Source organism: Indicator indicator, chromosome 19 (assembly GCF_027791375.1).
Source record: "Indicator indicator isolate 239-I01 chromosome 19, UM_Iind_1.1, whole genome shotgun sequence".
Lineage (NCBI taxonomy): Eukaryota > Metazoa > Chordata > Aves > Piciformes > Indicatoridae > Indicator > Indicator indicator.
Window position 1 is genome coordinate 9,494,115 of NC_072028.1, and position 22,491 is coordinate 9,516,605.

General features: G+C 47.6%; 1 protein-coding gene across 1 annotated transcript in view; it reads left to right on the plus strand.

Annotated features, from left to right (window-relative positions):
• ZC3H18 (zinc finger CCCH-type containing 18) overlaps positions 1-22,491 on the plus strand; it is a 55,080-nt gene that overhangs the window by 22,042 nt on the left and 10,547 nt on the right. The window contains exons 8-13 of the mRNA XM_054389546.1: positions 323-440; positions 1,442-1,740; positions 15,871-16,071; positions 17,035-17,160; positions 19,041-19,142; positions 21,101-21,244. Of these exons, the coding sequence (XP_054245521.1) occupies positions 323-440; positions 1,442-1,740; positions 15,871-16,071; positions 17,035-17,160; positions 19,041-19,142; positions 21,101-21,244 (990 nt within the window). The remainder of the gene's footprint in view (positions 1-322; positions 441-1,441; positions 1,741-15,870; positions 16,072-17,034; positions 17,161-19,040; positions 19,143-21,100; positions 21,245-22,491) is intronic.

Here is a 22,491-nt window from a genome sequence, read left to right on the forward strand (position 1 = left end):
CAATCAGTGAGGCAAAAGATGTTTGGTGACATCTGCTTTACATCCAAAGTGGTCCTAAAATTGGGGATCTCCCCATTTTTGCCACATTGATTCTAAGGCTGGGTTTGCTTGGGGGTGTTGTCTCCTTTTTGCCTTTATCAAGAAAGGTTTGTGTCTGTTTGGGATGTGTGGAAAATAAACGTGTTTGTGTGGCCACCCACCACCGAACTTGATTTTTTTTATCCAGTGGGCAATGACTAAGACCTGACCCAGAACACGTAGAGTTTCTGTGTGGTGACAAGGTGACAATTCCCTTTCTAACCTTCCCTGTTTTTCATTGTAGGCTTGATCCCTATACAGATCCCTATTATGACTATGAAATAGAGCGGTTCTGGCGTGGAGGGCAGTATGAGAATTTCAGGGTTCAGTACACAGACCCTGATCCCTACCGTAACTACAGAGTAAGTAAGGTAATAATAGCCTTTTGCCCTGCTTTGCCTTGCAGCTTTCTTCCAGGTGCTTCTGGTGCTTGTTGTGTTTCCAGTGCAGTGGTTGAAATGGGACTTGGAATGTGTGTTCAAGATGCTCAAAGAATCACAGAATTGTTTCAGTTGGAAGAGACTTGTAAGATCATGCAGTCCAACCATTAACCTAGCACTACCAGGTCACCACTAAACCATGTTCCTCAGCACCACATCTCCATGGCTTTGAAACCCATCTGGGGACAGGGACTTCCACCACTGCCCTGGACAGCCTAGCCCAGGACTAGACAACCCTCAAGAGGAAGAAATTATTTCTCATGTCCAACCTTAAACCTCCCCTGGAGCAACTTGAGGCCATTTGCTCTTGTCCCATCACTTCTTCCTTGGGAGAAGAGCCTGATCCCCGTGTCCCAACCTCTTACAGATAGTTGCATCTCAACTTAATTACGGCACAGAGCACACTCTAGGTGTGGGGACAGGAGAGTATTCAATGTGATGAAGGCAAAAGCACTTTTAAGGTGGGGAATATGGTTCCTCTTCACAAGCACTGGCTGCTCCTCTGTGTACCAGGCAGTTGTGCAGTGCTGCTTGTGGTGATTAGCTTGTTGTAAACGTGATTAACACATATGGTACACATCAATACATTTATTTAATGAGCACAAGAAGCCAAATTAATCTTTGCCTGTTGAAAATCACAACAGATATGTGTTTTTAGTTCCTCTCCAGCAAGCCCCAGAGTATTTATCTCAGGACTTTAAGGCTTTGAATGATAGAATTATTTAAGTTGGAGAAGACCTTCAAGATCACCAAGTCCAACCATTAACCCTGCTCCACCAAGTCCACCACTAAGCCGCCGTGTGCCCCAAGCACCACATTTGCAAGGGCTTTTAAACACAGTCCTTGCGGCCTGCTTTGCCAGGAGATGTTGCCACAGCCTCACGATGATTTATTTTTCTCTTTTTATTTTTTTTTCTTCAAAGGAAAGAGAGAGAGAACGGGAAAGGGAGAGAGAGAACCGGCAGCGGGAGAGGGAGCGGGAGAGGGAGCGCGAGCGGGAGCGGGAACGGCGCCAGCGGGAGCGTGAGAGGGAAAGGGAGCGGGAGCGCGACAAGGAGCGGCAGCGGCGGAAAGAGGAGTGGGAGAGGGAGAGAGAACGAGTGAAAAGAGACGAGAAGGACAGACAGCACCGGGACCGTGACAGGGACCGGGACCGTGACAGGGACCGGGAGCGGGAAAAGGAGAAAGAAAAACCAAAGCCTCGGTCCCCACTGCTACCAAGGTAAGTGTGCGCTGGGGTGCAGACTCCATGGTCTAGCTGGTGTTGGGTTAGCTGTGGATCATGAACCAGGCTCGTGCTGGTCAGAATAGAGAATCACAGAAACATTCAGGTTGGAAAAGACCCTCAGGATCACCAAGTCCAACCAATAACCCTACTCTACGAAGTTCACTGCTAAACCATATACCCAAGTGTCACATCCAAATGACCTTTAAACACATCCAGGGTTGGTGACTCAACCACCTCCCTGGGCAGCACATTCCAATGCCTGACCGCTCTTTCTGTGAAAGTTTTTTTCCTGATGTCCAGTCTAAACCTACCCAGTCATAGCTTGAGGCCATTCCCTCTTGTTCTATCACTAATTTCCTGTGAGAAGAGACCAGCACCAGCCTCTCTACAACCTCCTTTCAGGTAGTTGTAGAGAGCAATGAGGTCTCCCCTCAGCCTCCTCTTTTTCAAACTAAACAGCCCCAGCTCCCTCAGTTGCTCTTCATAAGATTTATTCTCCAGGCCCTTCGCCAGTTTAGTTGCCCTCCTCTGCACTCACTCCAGCATCTCGACATCTCTCCTGTATTGAGGAAAGATCTCCTTTGTCCATAGCTCTGGACTAAAGCAGTAGTTTCAAGAGGAAGGCAACGCTTTGCATGAGTCATGTTGGCCACTAAGTGGAGCTCAAGCATCAGGAAGAACCCAGTGTGTGTTAGCCTGATCTAGCCAAACCTGCTTTAGCAGAGGTTGGACTGGATGGTATCCAGAGGTCCCTTCCAACCTCACGACTCTGTGATTCTGTAATCTGACTCTGAAAGGAGGAAAGTATATATGTCCTCTGGCTTGTAGGGATGGAGATGTTCAGCTTGTCTCTGTGCCCATGAAGGCAGAGTCTGTCTTGGGAAGTCAGCTGAGTCCCCAGTGCTAAGAGTCCTGAGAATCATAGAAGCACAACTGGTTTGGGTTGGAAGGGTCATCTAGTTCCAATCCCTCTGCTGTTGGCAGGGACATCTCCTACTAGTCCAGTTTGCTGAAGACCCCATCCAATCTGACTTTGAACATCTCAAGGCTTGGAGCCTCCACAGTTCCTCTGGGCAACCTGTTCTAGTGCCTCACCACCCTCATGGGGAAGAATTTCTTCCTGTTTGAAGCCATTACCCCTTGTCCTGACACTACACATCTTTGTAAAACAGATGGTGGCAATTTCTTTTCTGGCCTTGACAAATGTCCTTTGACAAGAATCAGGGCTGCTTTGGGAGTTTGTGGATAGCAAAAGCATCTGGAGATTTAAGTGAAACTAAAAGAGGCTAGAACGGGTGAAGGGTTTGTGTGCCTCAGGCTGAGTCCCTGCTGAGTGTCATGGTGGGATTGCAGTGTGGACTTGAGTTTTTTGCCTTGCATCTCCAGGAAACCTGCTGAGCAGTGTCAGTGTCTTGGAAATGAGTGGCAGACAGAGTCCCCTGACATCTGGAGGGACATGTGGACACATATGTTGAAAGAGGGGTACAGGGAGGCTGTGTTTCCCCAGACGTACTGGAGCTTCTCTTTCAGCCCAATGTCTGTGTTGCTGCACAAGCACTAGAGGAAGGTTTGAAGCATCATGAGAGAAGTGTCTTTTAATGAAGAATAGGGCTAGGAATGCTTGGAATGAAGTGTCACGTGGAATTGTGTGGGTTTAAGAGGGAGCAGGGTTTAGTCTGGAATCTGACTGAGAATTTTTATTTGCATTTCCAGAAGGAAAGCTGGTTTTTGATGGTGACCCTTTTGTCCAAGAGGAAGTCATAGTTTCAGAACAGTTTGAGGGTGTCTTGTGAGGTTTCAGTGCTGTATCAAACTGGTTGTAAAATACATTTAATTATAATCCTCGCTTCCAACTGTAATATCTGCACCCAAATTACCACATTTGCTGTTGGTATGTGCTCTCCTTGGGTGAGTGATAGAAGAGATCTTGCTATCCAGAGCCATGTGATGAAGATGATCAAAGTGACATCAACTGATTGGCAGCTCAGGTTGTTAGTCACTAACAGTCACCATGACCCCAGGATCACTGCGCAAGGCTTAGGCTGCTGGTTGCTCCATCCCTTGATGCTCGTGCTGGGTCATGGAGCCAGGCTCTGTGGGAGTGCTTTGGCCCAAGGTTTGCTGGGTAGAATCAGTAGCCATGTTCTCTAGTCTTGGATCCATCTCACCCTGTGTAACCATCAGTGTGAGCCTAAAGATGGGCTTTATGGTGTTCAGGACATTGCATGCTTTGTGGATACAGGTTTCTGGAATTGTTTTGGTTGGAAGAGACATTTAAGATCAAGTCCAGCCATTAGAATCATAGAATCAGTCAGGAGTGGAAGGGACCACAAGGATCATCTAGTTCCAACCCCCCCTGACATGGGCAGGGACACCTCACACCAGATCAGGCTGGCCAGAGCCTCATCCAGCCTGGCCTTAAACACCTGCAGGGATGGGGCCTCAACCACCTCCCTGGACAACCCATTCCAGGCTCTCACCACTCTCATTAACCCATTAACCCAGCACTGCCAGGTCACCACTAAACCATGTCCCTCAGCACTACCCCTCCAGGGATGGGGACTCAACACTGGGTAGTCTGGGCCAGGCCTTGAATACCTTTTTGAGGAAGGAATGTCCAACCTAAACCTTCCATTGGGCAACTTGAAGCCATTTCCTCTTGTCCTATGGCTCATTCCTTGGGAGAATAGAACGACCCCCACCTGGCTCCAACCTCCTTTCACGGAGTTGTAAAGAACCAGAAGGTTTCCTCTCAGCCTCCTTTTTTCCAGGCTGAACAACCCCAATATCCTCAACCACTTCTCACAAGACTTGTGCTCTAGACCCTTCACCAGCTTCGCTGCCCTTCTACAGACATGCTCTTGGTTCCCTGCTTCCCTCCCGTGCCCCCTTTCTGACATAAGCACCACTTAAGTGAACTGTGGAGACCTCTTGGATCTTCAAGACAGGCTTCTTGGTAAATTTAAAATAGTCCCTGGTATGCCTCTTGGCTCTTTTTGGTTTAGGTCTGCTGTTCCTTCTAGAAACAGAACATGGAGAATCTACTGCTGGAACTGTCCTCAGCTGTGTCCTGTAATACAAACAGTGATGCCTGTAAGGCCAGGCAGAGAGCTGGGAGAGGAGGACAGTGAGTAGGGCTGGCTTTTGGTTTTGTTTGTGTGGGGCTTTAAAGTTGGTGGTGAGAAGCATTTGTAACTCGTGTTGAGCGGGGAGCTAGCTTTGAGCAGAATGCTTTTAAATATCCCAAGGTCAGCACCTACACACAAGATCTCCTCTAAAGGGAAAGTGGAATTAATTAGTGGGAGTACTTAGAGTAAACACAAAGCCTTTGAAGGCTGCTCCAGTGGAACTGAAGTTCCTGACACTGAAATCCAGGTCAAAATGAACGCTCTTACTATAACCTTCACAGGTGCGTGGGTGTTGGCAGAGAAAAATAAGTTTTGTAAAGCTTTTGACCAAAGTGAAGCCATAGTTCAGCTGCCTTTCTCTTGGAGCCTTCATCCAGCAGTCCGTGTTCCCTGACACCCCAAGTCACACGCTTGCAGTGTGTCTTGGCTCTGGGCACTGCTCTTTTGCTCCACCTTTTGTTTTACTCCAACCTTTTTTGACAGGCTCCAAACTTCCTTGTGGCAGTTTGAGCTGTCTCACCTTTTCTCCAGATACCTGCAGAGGGCCAGGTTGGGCACTTTGGGATTCAATAGCTCCCAGGTTTAGACTCTGGGCTTTCCCTAATGGATAAGATCCCAGCTTTTGGCAAGTATGGCCTTTCCAAGTGTCATGGGGCCATGGGGGCTGGCATGTGCTGGGGCAGCCCGTTAACATTCCCGCAGCTCCAGCCCTGAACTTCCTTTACTAATGATCTGGGGAAACTGAAAAACTGCTCCACAGGAGTTATGCAACCAGCCAGCAGCTTTGCCAAAGGCAGAGCTGAGAACGTCTCTAATTATAGGTAGATGTTGGTCTGTCCATCAGAGTTCCCTCAAATTAGAGATTTGAGGAAGAAACAAACTGTCATACAGAATGCAGAGTTAAAAGAGATAGAACTCAAACAGCTAGTAGACAGGAACACAAAAGCAAATTCCTTTTCCATTCTGTTGAAAGCAGGAAGGTTTAATCTGATCTCCAAACAACAGCAGAGCAGTTAAGGCTGAGAACAGAGAATCTGGAGGACTTCCTGGCATCACTGCTTGCTGCAGATGAGGAGGATTAGAACTGAAAAACAAACAAAGAGTGTAAACGCTAACGGACTCACACTCCTCAGTGGCAAATGGTTCTCCTTGACCATTTCTTCCTCATCCTCTTCAGAGGCTGCAGTGTTTGGGCTTCAGGTAGTATTGTCCCATGTGGGCTGGATGTTCTTGAGTGTGCAACTGCTGCTTTATGGTTTGGCTGGTTTTCTTTTCTGAAGCTTGAGGTAAGCACTCCAAGAATTTCATAATCTGAGATGCAATGCTAGTAAAATTGTTGTTGTTCTTCCTCCTCCCTCCTCTGGCATTGAACACTTGAACAAGCCAGAACACTTTATGATAAATCAGAGGGATCACTTGGATGCCTGTCCTCGTGTTCCCCATCTCCAGAAGGAGTTCTGATGCCCCAGGCTGTGACTGGGTTTGCTGAGTGCAAAATTTCTGCTTTATATCTCAGTCTTGCCTGTCTAGCTCATTGGTGTTGTGCAAAGCATTGCAGGGGTAAAGAAGTGGCATGAGATGTGTTTGTTTGAGGAGGCTTAGAGTAGTGCAAAGTGTTCTTAGCTGGTCTGTTGGCCTTTAGCTGCAAGCCAAGAAATAGAAGTATTAAACCAATTTGCTATTGTTCATAGAATCACAGAATCCTTTTGGTTGGAAAAGACCTTTTAGATCGTTGAGTCCAGCTGTTCTCTAACTCTGCCAAGTCTGGTGTTAAACCATGTCCCTCAGCACCACATCTGTGTCTTCTAAAGACCTCCAGGGCTGGGGACTTAACCACCTCCCTGGGGAACCTGTTCCAGTCTTTGAGAACTCTTTCACTGAGGAAGTTTCTTCTAATGTCCAACCTAAACCTTCCCTGGTGCCACTTGAGGCCATTTCCTCTCATCCTGTCACTAGTTACTAGTCCTATTACTTGTTGCCTGTTGCACATGTCTTTGTCCCACCATCATCCAAGTGAATCTGATTGTTTCTGGAGTGCATTGAGTGGTTGCATTTCCAAAGCACTGAGGGATGTTGAGGAGTAAGACCCACTGGTGAGGGGGCAGCAGAATTGGTATCACTGCCCCATTGACTGGGGTAGTGCTAGGTGGTTGTCCACCAAGTTGAGATGGAGCAATCCTATGCTTGCAGGTCTGTGAGAGGAGCACTGGTTCCTTTCCCAGCTGGGTTTCCTCTGTGGGGGATGCCATGGGCCCTGATGAGAAACAGCATGGCAAAAAGAACCTTGGGGTGAGAAATTTGTCATCTCCTGTTCTTGAGGAAGCTTGTCCTGAAATCTGATGTGAAAGGTATTTCCACACAGACAGGTTTGGTCACAGCCAAAATCTGTGGGGCACTGGTGCTGAGTGATGAGGAGGAGGCTATTGTCCTCAGAGATGTCCCTGAGTCTGAGCAGGAGGTGCCAGCAGCTCCAAAGTTGCCAGGAAGGAGGTGTCCTGGGGAACCATCCGGTGATTATCGCACACACACCAGTTTGGGGCTTTTTGGGAAGGAAGTTTTCCTCAGCTAGGCTGAAGCCTATTGATGGAGAGTGCACTTAATGCAGCCATTAAAAACTAAAAATAACACCTGCAGGTAGAGGCATTGTGAAATTTAAAGCAATGTCAGAAAGGGCAACATAAACCCTTTGTGAAACCCTTCCAGCAAGTGTTGTGCTTCTTCCCACCTTCTCTTGAGGTGGCAGTAGCTCCCAGTTGTGAGGTGCTCTGTTACACTGCAAACCCTGGCACAAAACATTCTTTTGTGTTTCCTCAGCAGAGCTCACACTTGAATTGTGTTCAGTTTTGAGTCCCTCATTCCAAGAAAGACACTGAGGTGCTGGAGCAGGTCCAAAGAAGGATCAGCAAAGCTGGTAAAGGCTTGAGACCACAACTCTAGTGAGAAGGAGCTGAGGGAACTGTCTGTGTTTAGCCTGAAGAAAAGGAAGCTGAGGGGAAACCTGACTCTCTACAGCTCCCTGAAAGAAAGTTGGAGCCAGGTGAAGTTGGTCTCTTCCCAAGGAACAAGTGATAGAATAAGAGGAAATGGCCTCAAATTGTGCTAGAGGAGGTTTAAGTTGGATATTGGGAAAAATTGCTTTACTTGAAGAGTGGTCAGGTATTGAAGCAACCTGCCCAGGGTGGAGTCCCCATCCCTGGAGGGGTTTAAAAAACATGTAGACATGGCACTTTGAGACATGGTTTAGTGGCCATGGTGATGCTGGGTTGAAGGTTGGACTTGATGATCTTAGAGGTCTTTTCCAACCTTTCTGATTCTATGATTCTTCAAGCTAGGAGAAGCTGACTTTTTAATAGGTTGTCATTAATCCCTGGGGTGAGCACGTTAATGAGCAGGATAACCCAGAGTCTGAAATCAATGGATGCAGGTTCCCCAGGGCTGGCAAGTTAGAAAGTGTTGGAATGAGGTTGATGAGATAAAGGAGTGGCAGAATCAAGGCAATGCAAATGGAGTGATTCATGGTAGTGTGTGTGGCTGTGTGTGATCACAAACCAACTCAACTCGTTTCTCAGAAGAATCACAGAATGATTTGGGGTGGTAGGGACCTTTCATGATCCTGTAGTTCCAATCCCCCTGTCCTGGCCAGGGACACCTCCTACAAGATCAGGTTGCTCAAGGCCCCATCCAACCTGGCTGTAATTTTGTGATTCTCAGTGTTCCTGGGTTGTCATCATCTTCCCCAGCAACTTCTGGTGGTCTCCCCATGCTACCAGCTGGGTCTGCTTCCTATAAGGGAGAGCAGAAGTTGTTCAACTAGATGAGCATGGTTTGGTGGACTTAGTAATAGCATCTCATCATGTTGAGTAAAGATGGTGCAGCAGGCTGGTGGGATTTGTCTTCTCTTAGTTTTCCATCTTGGAATAACGGCTGTTTCTTAATTCCTTCACTTGTTTGTGTTTGTCCTGCCACAGGAAGAAGAGCAGGTAGGGTAGACAACTCTGATATTGCTAGTTTCTAGTGAGGCCTTGGCAGGACCTTGGAGCACTCTAAATTAGTCTTGCCTCCATGAGAAGTTAGCAAGTGCGGAAAGCAGCCTCTGTCAGGAGACACAGATTTGCTCTCCAGGTGTCTGCACCTTCCCTGGGTGGCTTCTTGGGGTGCTGTGAGTTCAGAGAAGCAAATGGCCTCAAGCTGTTGGGTTTCCCAGGTTGAAACAAGGTGTCTGGAACTGAAGCTCTGCTCCTCCTGCACCCAGCAGGTCTATCATGCTGGTGCTACACCAGGCAGCAGTGCTCAAAAGAGGATTTCCCTTCTCTCCATGTACAGAACATGCTCTGTGCTGCTCTGTGGTTCTTCAGAGCTGAGCTGAGTAACACTGTGGTGATAAGCATAGACTGGGTTGGGAGGGACATCTAAAGGTCATCTAGTCCAATCCCCCTGCAGTCAGCAGGGACATCTGCAACTAAAGCAGGTCTCCTAGAGCCCCAAACAGCCTGACCTAGAATGTTTTCAGGCTTGAGGCATCTACCACTCTCTTGGGCAACCTGAGCCAGTGTCTCACCACCCTCAGTGTAGAACATTTCTTCTTAATCTTCATATTTTTCTAGACCTAGTCTAAACATTATAATAACTTCCTTACATCCACAGGTTTTGTTCCAGAGCAAAGGAACCTGGTTTAGATGGCTTTGCTTTCATTTCTACTCCCAACTTATTTGGGAAGTTAGTGATAACAAAACCTGACTGTGAGCCAAGTCAGCAAAACTTCTCAAAGTTCTCCACAAGTCACTGGAGTTTTCCTTAGTCTTCATGGCTCTTGAGGTCCTGCCTTCACTTCCCCAGCACAGGAAGAAGGGTTTCTTAACCACGAATCAAGATGAAGGGCATGGAGTGACTCAGATGGAGATCTCAAGGAATGTGATTTTCTTCGGCATTTCAGAGATGGAACTGCTGGAGAGGTCTCCCACACTGGGTTTTATTAAAGCATGGCAGAGAGCAGGGCAGAATGGCTGCATGCAGGTACCTCTCCTTCAGAGGAGGTTCTCAAGGCGTTGAATGCTAAACCCTGAGGGTAGATCACATCTCAGATAGGTTTATCTACCTGCTGTGATGATTTCATACTGGAGGTTCAGATCGTATCTCCACTATTTAATTTCAAAGCCTCTCCCCATCAGACTTTGAAGAAATTTTTTTTTCTTCTTCTTTTTTTTTTTTTTTTTTTTTGGCCTGTCTCCACACAACTGATAACTCAGCTTTAGATCAAAATGTCTTGAGAAAAGCTTGTCCTTTGCTAATATTTCACCACGATCAATTAGCGCCGGCTCCAAGGTTCAGCGTTTCCTGTTGTGGCTGCACGTAGGTGGCTTTTCAGGAGCTGTTGTCCCTCTCCAGCCACACAAGTGACTTTATTGTGCTGAGGCAGGGAAAAATCGTAGAATCACAGAATGCTTTAGGTTGAAAGGAACCTTTCAAGATCATCTAGTCCAACCCTCCTGCCAAGTCATCAGGGATATCTGCAACTAGAGCAGGTTGCTCAGAGCCCCAGACAAGCTGACCTGGAAAGATTCCAGGGATAGGGCAACTACCACCTCTATGGGTAATCTGGAACAGGGTGTCACCACCCTCAGTGGAAAACATTTCTTCCTTCTATCCAGTCTGTATCTCTCTCTTTTATTTTAAACCCATCACCCCTTGTCCTGTCACAACAGGCCCTGCTCAGAAGTCTGTCCCCAGCTTTCTTACCAGCCCTCCTAAATCCTGAAAGGCCACAAGAAGGTCTCCTTGAAGTCCAGGCTGAGCAACCCCAACTCTCAGCCTGGCCTCACAGCAGAGGACTTCCAGACCTTGCATCATTTTTGTGGCCTCCTTTTGCCCTGCTCCAACAGGTCCATGTCTGAGGGCTCCAGAGCTGGCCTCAGCACTGCAGGTAGGGTCTCAGGAGAGCAGAGCAGAGGGGTAGAATCCCCTCCCTGCCCCTGTTGCCCACGCTGCTGGGGGTCAGCCCAGGACATGGCTGGGTCTGGGCTGTGAGCACACATTGCCAGCTGACGTCCAGCTTTGCACCCACCAGCACCCCTAAGTCCTTCTGCACAGGGCTGCTCCCCCACCCTTCACCCTGGATTGATACCAAGGATTACCTTGACCCAGTTGTAGAAGCAGTCTTCCACTGGAAGAGTTGATTTTCCAGCAGTTGCAGGTCCCTTGACAACTGCCTTGGCACATGGCTCCAGTCATTCCTCGAGTCCGCTTCCTCTGGAAAATTCCACTGACATAGAAGGAAAACTCAGAGCGCTGCTGCTGACGCAATGCTTGCCTTCCTGCAAGAAATGCAAAGGCTGTTAAAACATCAGTGGACTTTCCTCTCTCAGAAGATTGAGCTGTAGCTGCTGGCCAAAAGAGCAGCCCTGGAGCCAGGCTGACGTCACCGGTGACTGTGGGTGATAAGGTTTGCGTTACCTGTGGGAGCAGTGTCCCACAGGGAGGGGGAAAGAAGGAAGGAAGAACTTTCCTCAGCAACCACATTTTCCTCTCTAAGATTAGCATTCCTTGGGTGTCATTTGCATCACGCATGAGGAGGAGAATCTGAGCTTTGCAGCTGCACTTCTCCCCCCTCCAAACTTGGGTGTATGTGGGAGTGGGAGTACATGCAACTGGGAAGCCGGCTGACCCGTGCTGCGGTTTGCCTTGCCAACTGGGAACTACCTTCATTCCTCCTCTTGTTGCCAAAGCCACATTCAGCTCCAGTTTGCTGCTTGATTGCTGTAACTACATCCCAGCCAAAGACACCTTCACGTGTTTGTCCTGGGAAAGAAAACATTTAGGTATTTTTGAGGTTAAAATGAGCTTGGGAAGTAGCCAGGTTCTGCAGCCCTCGCTCGTACACTGGTGACACAGGATATGGCTCCTTGGGGCTCTGGAAGGACATGAAGCTGCTTTTGATCAGTCTGTCAGTCTTTCACTCCCTCTATAATAGGTTTTTTTAACCTCGTGGCACAGACCTACTTAATTAGGGAGTTAATCCTGAAACATTGGGGTTTGGGAAGTGGGTTTCACGCATGTGAGCTTTGGTAGCCTGGGGCTTTTTTGACTGAAGCATGTTAGATTTGCCTGGACTGCACCAACTCTGCTGGGCTGTGGGTGATCTCAGATGAAGGGCTCTGATGTGATCTCATGGCTCAACCACCCCAAAGCAGCCAGACTTCTTGTGCAGGCTGTAGCTGAGATGTTAGTTAGCAGACAGTGAGGATCTTGCCAGTTCTTCCAGCTTGCTTCAATTTCTGACTCCTGAATTCTCCTGGAGGAGATGAGCCAAGCAACAGCAGATACCAGTCTCTTGTATGAAGTTGAACAAGTTGATTTGGTGATGCTACATGTTGGGCATGCAGGTAGCTCTTGAGGAAACACTTCTAAAATGTCCTGACACGAGCATAGTCTTTCTTCCTTGGCTGTAGCATGGTAATGCATTTACTGCTGAGTCAAAAAGCCAAAGCATGTCCAGAAATGAGGCTTCTGTTGTGGTTTTCCTGAGGAGAAAAAAACCTTTCCTCCAGAAAGTGACTTCATCAAGAGAGAATTGCATCTAACCAGGTAATAGGTGCCAGCAGGATTTGCTTTCAGACTCATCTTTGCTCCAGGCTTGCACCCAAGTTGCGGAGCTTGACATAAGTTGGACCCACATGGGGCTGGAGTTGAAGTCCAGCTCCCAGGATGTGCTGCTGTTAGATTTCATTGTGGGCATTTTTGGGAGAGAGAGAAAAACAATTCTGTAGGAGACTTTTCTTCCTCAAAACTCTTGCAGGAGAGAGTTGAGCCTGGAAAGGGGCAAGGGTGTTCCTTAGTTGCTGGCTTTCTCCTTTGTCACCTTGGACACTGCAGTGGAAAGCTTCTTGGCTGGCTTTATCCAGGTGGAACTGCTTCTGCAGTAGTCTGTAGTCTGGGGTTACTCATGAGCATCCTCCAATGGTGGTGTTCTCCTCCTTTCTGCTGCTCTTTAGCCTGCTGCTTGATGCAAGCTCTGAAGACTGTACCCAACCTTCTTGTTCTTCGCATTTTGCCCTTTGAAGATACCCCAGAAGTCAAAACAGCTTCCAAATGAGTTTGTACTGCATCTGCTGAACAGGAGCTTGACACAAGATCCAACTATTTTGTGTTGTCAGAGTATGAATAACAGGTCTAGTGTATTTCAGTCCATAGTCCAGGCCTTCCTCCATGGTGCAGTGGTGGCTAGAGCATGGCAAAACTTGACCAACCCATGGCAGATAACACCTGCTCTGTGTGTTAGAGCAGTGCTGGGAAGGGTGATGATGCTACATGAGGATGCTGGTGAATAATTCTGAGCCATAATCCTGCTTGGGCATCTCTTACTTGGCAGTCAGCAGTTTTCTGTGCCTAATACCCAAGTGTCCTCTTGTGAGACTGGAATGAGGCTTGTGGGGGAGGTGAAGGTGAAAGAAGAGGGCTGAGTACTGGGACCAGTGCTCTTTAATATCTTTAGCAATGATCTGGATGAGGGGAATGAGGCACTCTCAATGTGTTTGCAGAAAAGACTAAGCTGGAGGGAGTGTTGATTTGCTTGAGGGTAGGAAGGCTCTACACAGGGAAGACAGGTTGCATGGATAGGTTGAGGTCAGTGGGATGAGGCTCAACAAGGCCAAGTGCTGGGTCCTGCACTTGGGTCACAACAACCCTATGCATGCTCCAGGTTTGGGGCAGAGTGGCTGGAAACTGACCCCCATCCTTGGAGGTATTTGGGGTCAGGCTTGATGGGGCTCTGGGCAACCTGATGTAACGGAGGATGTCTCTGCTTACTGCAGGGAAGTGGACTAGATGACCTTTGGAGGTGCCTTCTGACCCAAACCATTCTATGGTTCTATGATTGATAGTATCTGAAGATGAGCCAGTGTCTACCCAGGTGGTCAAGAAGGCCACCAGCATCCTGGCTTGGATCAGCAATAGTGTGGCAAGCCTGTGTACTGGGTACTGATCATCACTACAAGAAGGACATTGAGGTGTTAGAGCAGGTCCAGAGAAGGGCAATGAAACTGGCGAGGGGTCTGGAGAACACGGCTTGTGAAGAGCAGCTGAGAGAACTGGAGTTATTCAGCCTGGTGAAAAAGTGGCTGAGGGGAGACCTTCTGCCTCTCTGCAACTCCCTGAAAGGAGGTTGGAGCCAGGTGGTGGTTGGTCTCTTCTCCCAAGAGAAAAAGCAATAGGACAAGAGGAAATTGTCTCAGGTGGCACCAGGGGAGGTTTAGGTCGGGCATTAGATGAACCATCTTCACTGAAAGGGTCCTCAGACCCTGGAACAAGCCAGGGAAGTAGTTGAATCCCCATGTCTGGAAGTGTTGAAAAGCCTCAGAGATGTAGTGCTGAGGGACATGGTTTAGCACCAGACTTGGTAGAGTTAGATAATGGTTGGAGTCAAGGATGGTAAAGGTCTTTTCCAACCAAAACGATTCTATGATTCCTTAAGTGTTTCACCTCCCATCAAGCTCTGTCTATACCAAGGCAGATGTGGGACAAATGTGTTGGCAAAGCTCAGGAAAGAGTAGGATGCTGCACTGGAATGTCAGCATGTACAAGATGTGGAGCTGGGGAAGAGGTGAGAGGCTGGCGGAGTTTCTTCAGCTGCACTGGGATTGTTGTAATGCTGCCAAGCAAGGAGGAGATGAACCTTCTGAGTGACTAGTGAAGCCTTCAAAGGGCAAAACAGGCTGCTAACGAAGAGCTTTAATTATCCTGTTGTCTGTTGAAGAGGTGTTGTGGCTAGGAGGATTATTAGAAGGCTTGGAGGTTGCTTTTTTATCTCACAAGGTAGAGGAAGTTGGATGGGGAGTGGCTGCTTCAGTCGTGTGACTAATGGGGTGGTACTGGCTGAAGCCAGCCATGGAAGGTGCCTTTCTTCCCCCAATTCCCAGAGCAAGAAGGTTCAATTATTTTGAGAGAAGGAATAGACACCTCATTGTGCTGGTAATTTGAGTGTGGTGAACTTCATAAACCTTCAAACAAGCACAAACTCTGCCTGAAACCTGAGGGAGAAGGTTCTGAGCAGGTGATTGAACAGTTGCTGTACAGGTTGGAGTAAAGCTGAGGAATCACCCATAGGTAAGGGAGACAATGAAGTCTGGGGCTGAAGAAGCTCAGCCTGGAGTATTTCAGGAACTGTCTGGTCAAAAGTTAGCCCTGAATTCGAGTGTTGTAGAAAAGGAACAAAGGCCAGAGAGCCAAAGAAAAAGGAGAAATGCAACTTGGAAGGGAGGAGTTGGAACTTATCTAAGCCAGCTTCATCACATCTTCCTGGTTGTCAACAACAGGAGAGCACATGCTCAGTGGTGTTTATAAGCACCTAGAGAATAATATGGTGATAAAGCAGCCATCCTGAAGTGCTCAGGATGCTCACCATCCCCTTTGCAAGGTGAAAGCAGATCAGTGTGTCTTGGCTGTGGTAAGGTTTGTGGCAGTCCCTGGTGATGTTCTGATAAGGGAACTGGAGGAGTCCTTCAGGCTGAATCCCTTCTCTTGGTGCCTGATGGGTGTTTCCAGCACATTGCTGTAGGGAGATGATGTTTCAGATGCACGTCCAAGTCTGTCCTCAGTCTAGCTGAGTTTAATGTTTTCATTACACTGAGGACTGCCTGCCAGGTTTGGGTTGCTCCAGCTCTAGCTCCTTGGCATAGGAAAAAACAGGCTTCCTATTCCCTTGCCTCTTAGATGTGCTTGTGTCTGCTCCTGGAGGCCAGGAGCTGAAGCTGAAGTCAGCTGCCAGGTCAGTGTGACAAAATAATTGATAAATGTTTCAGGTGCTGCTGGTCCGAGGGGCTTGCAGTCGCTGATTGACAAAAATTAGAGCTGTTCTAACTCTTCATCACCCCAAAATGATGCTCAGTGGAGGTTAAGAGCCAGGACTGGTTATGAAGGAAGAATTTCTGAGATATTTTCCTGGCCCTATTAGCCTTAGAGTATAAAAAAATCCCAGCTGCTCAACTCCCTTTTTGCTTTCCAGCCGTCAGCCTGAGCCACCAAAGAAGGAGAAGGAAGCAACCACGATTACCACCACCCAGTCAAAGAGAGCAGATGAATGGAAGGACCCTTGGCGCCGATCCAAGTCCCCCAAAAAGAAACTGGGGGTGTCTGTCTCTCCCAGCCGTGCTCGGAGGCGCCGGAAAACCTCTGCTTCTTCAGCATCTGCTTCTGGCTCCTCAAGGTGAGTGAAGGCCACATCCCAGCCTTGTCAGTGCAAGATGAGGTGTTAGGGAAAGCAGTTTGAGGCTTGCTGTTCTGTAACAGCTATGGACACCAGCATATAGAGAATGAGGTGGAAGCTAAAGGGGGTCCTTTGAAAAGTCACCCTTCAGAGGAATTAGACTTGGAAGCATTACAGATGATGAGCAGCTCATCTAGATGATAACCAACATTGATAGGAGAAGAAGGAGGTGGAAGCTGTGAAATTGGAGCCTCTTTGCTCCAGTGCTGGGGGGATGAAGTCAGCCCACTCCAGGAAGAGCGTGCCAGTGCTACTGGGGCGAAACTGGGGTCGTGGAGGCTTGGCAGAGCTGTGGAAGGCTGCAGTGGAGCTCTGAAACCAGGTTGTGTGAACTAAAAACCACCTCTCAGAAAGATGTGCTGTCAGTCTGGGAGAGTTGAGGCATAAGCTGGATCCATTTAGATTAACTGCTTGAACTTGAAGCTCCTGAAAAGAGGGGGGGAAATTATCAGAGAGGAATGAGGAACACACAGAAGATATGGATCTAAAGAGCAAAGCCCTCCTGAAGCAGATACCTTTTCTTGCTGGGGTCACTGCACCTGAGATTTCTCTGGTTTCTCATATCACTGTGACCCAATCTACCAGGGGGTTGTCTAGTGAAAAGGTGTAAAATGGTGTGTAAGGAGTCCTCCAAAAGGGATGGAAGTCACTCCCCACAAAGAGGGGAGGCTTATTGAAAGGTGCAAGAGGGGCAACAACAATGGGATCACCTCTGAAAAAAAAATGCAGTACGGGAGAGGAATGGAGACCAAGGGGAGGATAGAGTCCTGACAGTCCTCCAAGCAGAAGCCAGGTAATTTTTGGAGCAGTGTTGGAGAATCTGGGAAGAGGACACAGAAAACAAGACCTTGTTCTCGGAGGACTTCTCAAAGAAGTGCTAAATGTTAATGTTTTTTCTTTCAGGTCCTCTTCTCGTTCATCCACCTACTCTGGTTCAGGTTCCTCGCGGTCTCGTTCCAGATCATCTTCTTACAGTTCCTACTCTAGTCGCTCTTCAAGGCACAGCTCTTTCTCAGGCAGCAGATCCAGGTAATGGCTCCTTGGATTTGAAAGCAAGGATGTACTATGTTCCAAACACTTCCAAACAGCTGCTGTTGCTGCTACTTAAAAGCAGGCAGACAGCTCTTGAGCTAAAACATTTAAACCAGTGAGGGAAATGCGCAGCAGCCACCACTCTGGTTGCTGAATGAAGCAGATACATCAGCCACCCCCTCCTCTCCCCAGTACCCCCACCCACGTGTTCCATGCTGTTGTGGCTGGGCTGTTTCCCATGCCTGCAGTAGCTGAGTGGTTGTAGGAACCTGGCTGGAATTCATGTTGCCATCATTTGCATTTTCTGATTGGAAGAAGTTACTGGCATCTCGTTTCTGCTGCACTGGAATTTCTATTTCAAGAGGCAAATCACATTTCTTTATTAAAGCAGCTGCAGCTTGTGATAGTCCTGACACTTCAAAGTAGCAATTCTCTGTCCCATGGTGATTAAACAGCAGCATGATTATTACCTTGCCACTTCCTTGCCCCTGCAGTTTCCCAAGTCTGGAATATGCAGAGTAGGAGAACTGGCTCCTCAGATAGGAGCTGAAATCACGCAGTTAACCCAGAGTGGATCATGCAGTTGCAGGGAGCAAGAGTGTCACTGGGAGAGGTGGTTGCTCCTGGGGAAGGCTTGAGTGGGAGTTGATCTCAACACAAGCATGTTATGAGTTTCTAAGGAGCAATCTGACCTTCCCTCATCCACCTCACTTGGGGCTCTCTTCCTGCAGCACAATGGCAGGCACGGGTGGCACACTTGGATTAGCATACCTCTGGTTGATGGTAGGAGGGTGAGCAACACCCAAGGGCCTAACTGTTCTTCAGAAAGCCACTTATTGAAGTGCCTGGCCTTCTGAAGTACAAGGCTGCAACAAGGGTACTTCCAGTCTTGGCACTGAGGTGAATCACTTGAACACGAGCATCTGGTGTTGCCTCTTTTGGTCAGTCCTGCGCTCAGGAAACAGCTGTTGCCCTTTAACAAGGTTTGATACACTCCACATGGTTTTCCTTCTTGTGTTCCAGAAGTTACAGATGCCAGTTAAATGTGGTTTTGAGTCTTCCTCCCAAGCTATTTGTTTGTTGTTTCTTTGCTGCTGTTTAAAGGATAAATTGCACCAGAAATTACACAAAGCAGTTTGAAACAAATCGTGCTGAACCTCCAAGTCAAAGTCCTACTCTCTTTGCTGTAGATGTGCTCTCTGTAAGGAAAGAACAAAGAATATGGAGGAGGCCTCAGAGGTGTTGGTGTGGAATACCTGAGAATGCCTCTCTTGCAGCCAAACTTATTCTTTCCTTTTATTTTCTACTTCTACAACTGGTCTGGTCAGAAAAGTTGGTGTTGTTGATCAGAGTCTTGATATGAAACTAGGATAAGCTCATACCTACAAGGATTACAGCTTGTACAGCTCCTGGGATGCTGTCACTAGCTGAAGGAGGGTGGCTAAATGCACCAAAAACTTTCTGCAGTCCAGAGCCAAGTGATCATAGCACCATAAAATCACTTCAGCTGGAAACGATCTTTAAAATCATTGAGTCCAACCATTATCTAACAAGTCTGCAGTCTCCTCACAAGACCTGTTCTCCTGGCCCTTCACCAGCTTCATTGCCCTTCTCTGGACCTGCTCCAGCACCTCAATGTCCCTCTTGGAGTAAGTGCCCCAAAACTGAACCCAGTACTCAAGCTGTGGCCTCACCAGTGCCCGTACAGGAGGACAATCACTTCCCTAGTCCTACTGGTGGCTCTGTTGCATCCAAGCAGAATGCTGTTGGCCTTCTTCGCCACCTGGACACACACTGGGTCATGTTTAGCTGCTGTCAGTCAACACCCCCAGGTCTTTCTCTGCTGGGCAGCTTTCTGATGTGTCTTTCCTCCCTAGGTCAAGGTCCTTCTCATCTTCACCCTCTCCTTCTCCAACACCGTCTCCACACAAGCCGCTTGTGAAGGCTAAAGGGGACTTACTACCACCTGTTGGGAAAGGGTAAGGCTTCAGCTCCAGTTTGATAGCATGGTGCAAAAGAGGCTCCAAACTGGCCTGATCTGTGAGTCAGACCCTTCTGACCTGGTTTACAGTTTAAGGAAGAAATGGCAGATACAAATTGTGACCTGCTTAGTTTTTCGTGTTTAATTCAATGATGACACTTTTACTTACTAAGATGAAGTTAAACTGTGTGTTTATCCTTAAATTTAGAAAATCATTTAGGTTGGAAAAAAAACATAAGATGATGTCCAACCATTAACCCAACACTACCCAGTCCAGCACTAAACCATGTCCCTCAGAGACCCCCATCATGTAAACACATGCGTTGATTTACTGTACACATTCTGAGCTATAACTTAAGTTTAATTCATTCCTCTACTGCAGCTTCAGTTAACACACAGCCTTAAGAGCAAGAAATGGTTAACATCATCTACTTTGGAGACAAGTTAAAACTGTTTTGTGGCTGTGAAACTGTTTTAGGCAGATTATAGCAGCACTCCTGCTCTTCTAAATCCTTGAAGTTGCTATTTCACAAACGTAGTAAGTGATGGATATGGTGGAGGGTGACACAACACTGTAGTGATGTCACCTCCTTTAGGGTGACCTGCAACTAAATTACACCATGGGAATGCCCCTTAATTCTCCAGAATACAGGACAATCCCCTTTGCCACACTTTTGGACCTTACTGACCTGCTCTGGCAGGATTGTCATCTTCTCAAACCGTTTAAGGACACATTATCTGCCTCCAGTCATGTCTTTACACCCTTTTAGTGCTGCTGGTGTGGTAACACATGGCAGCAGCCTGCCCTGGTGTGAGGATTATTCTCACTGTGTAATGTTGAATACACTTAATCCTCTGTTCTGCAGGGGATGAATTAATACTCTGATGATAATATTCAGGGGGTGATTAATAAGCACAAGAGGAGGAATTAACAACCTCTATTTCTGCATGCAGGTAGCCACCTCCTCCCCCAATTAAGAGTAGATGTGAGTGGGGATGTTGAGCAGTAACCAGTTATTAAAAGAAGGGTTGGAGTGCTTTGAGCCCTGAAGTGAGAACCACTGAAGAGCCAAATGCTTCCCTGTCTCATGTAGTGGCTGCTAGATAGTCACAGATCCATGGTGTAGTGGTCTTGGTGTCACCTGTTAAATGTTCTGCTGGGTAACACAAGCCAAGGGATGGGTTCAGGTAGCACTGACACACACACAGGCTTTTGCACCCTGGTAATCCAGGTTAGGGAGTGGAGGATGGGAAAAAAAAAAGAGGCATTTTGGCATAAAGTGTGTGCATTTGATTCTGAAGTGACTGGCATGTTTTAAGTAGGTGTTTGTGTTTTGGGATAAAGGTGATCACAGTGTCCAGGCAGGTTTGGAATCTCTGCAGGGGAGACTGCCCAACCTCCCTGAGCAGCCTGCTCCAGGGCTCTAGCACGCTCACACCGAAGGAGTTTCTCCTCATTTTCACATGGAACCTCCTGGGTTCCAGTTTGTGCCCATTGTCCCTTGTCCTGTTACTGGGCAGCACTGAGAAGAGTCTGGCCCCATCCTCTTGCTCCCCACTCTAGCTCTTGCTGAGCATTGAGCAGATCCCCTCTCAGGCTGCTGCTCTTCGGGCTCAACAGCCACAGGTGTCTCAGCCTTTCCTGCTCACAGAGATGCTCCAGGCCCCTCAGCATCTTCCTGGCCCTCTGTTGGACTCTCTTCAGTAGTTCCCTGTCTCTCTTGAACTGGGGAGGCTAGAACTGGCCACAACACTCCAGCTGTGGCCTCGCTAGGACATAGCTAATAGATTCCTATAGGGGACTCTCTGTTGTTTGACAGTCCTTTGGTGAAATGTAATAATCACATCTATGTAATATTTAGTCAAGAACAAACACAAGTGTGCATTTCATTGCTCTTGAGAATGTCTTGTGGTCTGTACCTTTGTTCATGCATGTGAAAATTGTGACTTTTGTAGTGACAAATCTGTGAAGAAACTCGCTGCCCTTCCAGTCCCTCAGCCACTCACAAAAATCACAACAGCTGCACCAGAGCCAACCAAACCAGGGGATAACAGAGAGGCCAGGAGGAAGGAACGGCAGACAAGGACTCCACCCAGGAGGTAAGTGAGCTGTGGGGTGCAGTGAGGCTTGATCTCCTGGAAAATGGAGCAAATCTGGGGATTCTCTCAGGAGTACTAACCCCAGGAGTGCCAAACCTGTGTAGGGCTCTTCTTTCTCTTAAAGGAGAAATCTGTTTTCTGGAGTAAGAAGGAAATGGGAAGAGAGGGAAGGAGGTAGAAGTGAATCCTCAGCACGTGGCCTCTGAAGGCTGGTTTTAGAGGAGAAAGGAGGTGGAATATATGAAATGTACCGAAAGACAGAGTTTGCAGTGGGGAAAAAAAAAAAAAAGAGATGCTTGAGAGCTGCTGATTGTGGAGGCTACTCAGCAGGGAAACAGAGGTGTGTTGGGTTTGGAGAGCAGATCTGACATGTAGAGGGTTAAGATTTAGTGCTGGTGATGAGTTTGAACACTGTTCACTCTAAACATGTGCCAGTATGCAGGGATTGTTTCTTTGTGTGGTTCCAGGAACTGGTTCCTCAGTCTCCAGCTGGAGGAGAGGAGGAAAATCTGCCACTTTCACTGTCCCCAGTACACCATTTATTCTTTCTTCTCCTGGCTTCATCCTGTGTGACTAGTCTGGATGTTTCAAGTGATTTCTGTGTCTTCTAACTCCTTATTGTCTTTTTCTGCTCCTTTTGTTTGTACTGGCTTTGAAAACATTCCAGGGTAAAAGCAGGTGGCACTGTCTCTTCTTGGAGGGCCATAGGGTAGCTAAGCACTGCTCAAACTCCTCACACATCCTTCTTATGCCAGAAGTTACGAAATAGCAGTGGGGTTCTTGTGTGTCCAGCCTGTGGAAGCAGTAGTTTGGTGCATAGGGAATGTATTTAATATAAATGTCTGTTGGATGAGCACACAAGGAAGAGTGTTTTATGCTTGCAGTAAGGTTTATATACGATTTTCTAGGATCAGTAGATGATGGCTTTTGTCACTGTGTTTTGAAGATGGCTGTGGGTCTGTTTTCCATTCAGATTTTCAGAAGCACTCAGAGTCAGTTCTTCATTTTGCATGGGATTACATCTCCTTTTTCTTCCCAAGTAGCTCAAGAAAAGCCTGAGCTGAGCGCTTATGTCTCTATAGGTGAAAACTGATCATGACAGTTTCTTTTCTGCATCAGCCCTAGCTTCCATTTCACTTGCTTAACTAGTTAATAACAATAATTTTGGATGTCTTTATCCCCCTTCCCTTACTCTTTATCCCAGCCTTGTGTTTTTTTTCATGCTTAACACCCACAGAAACCCCACA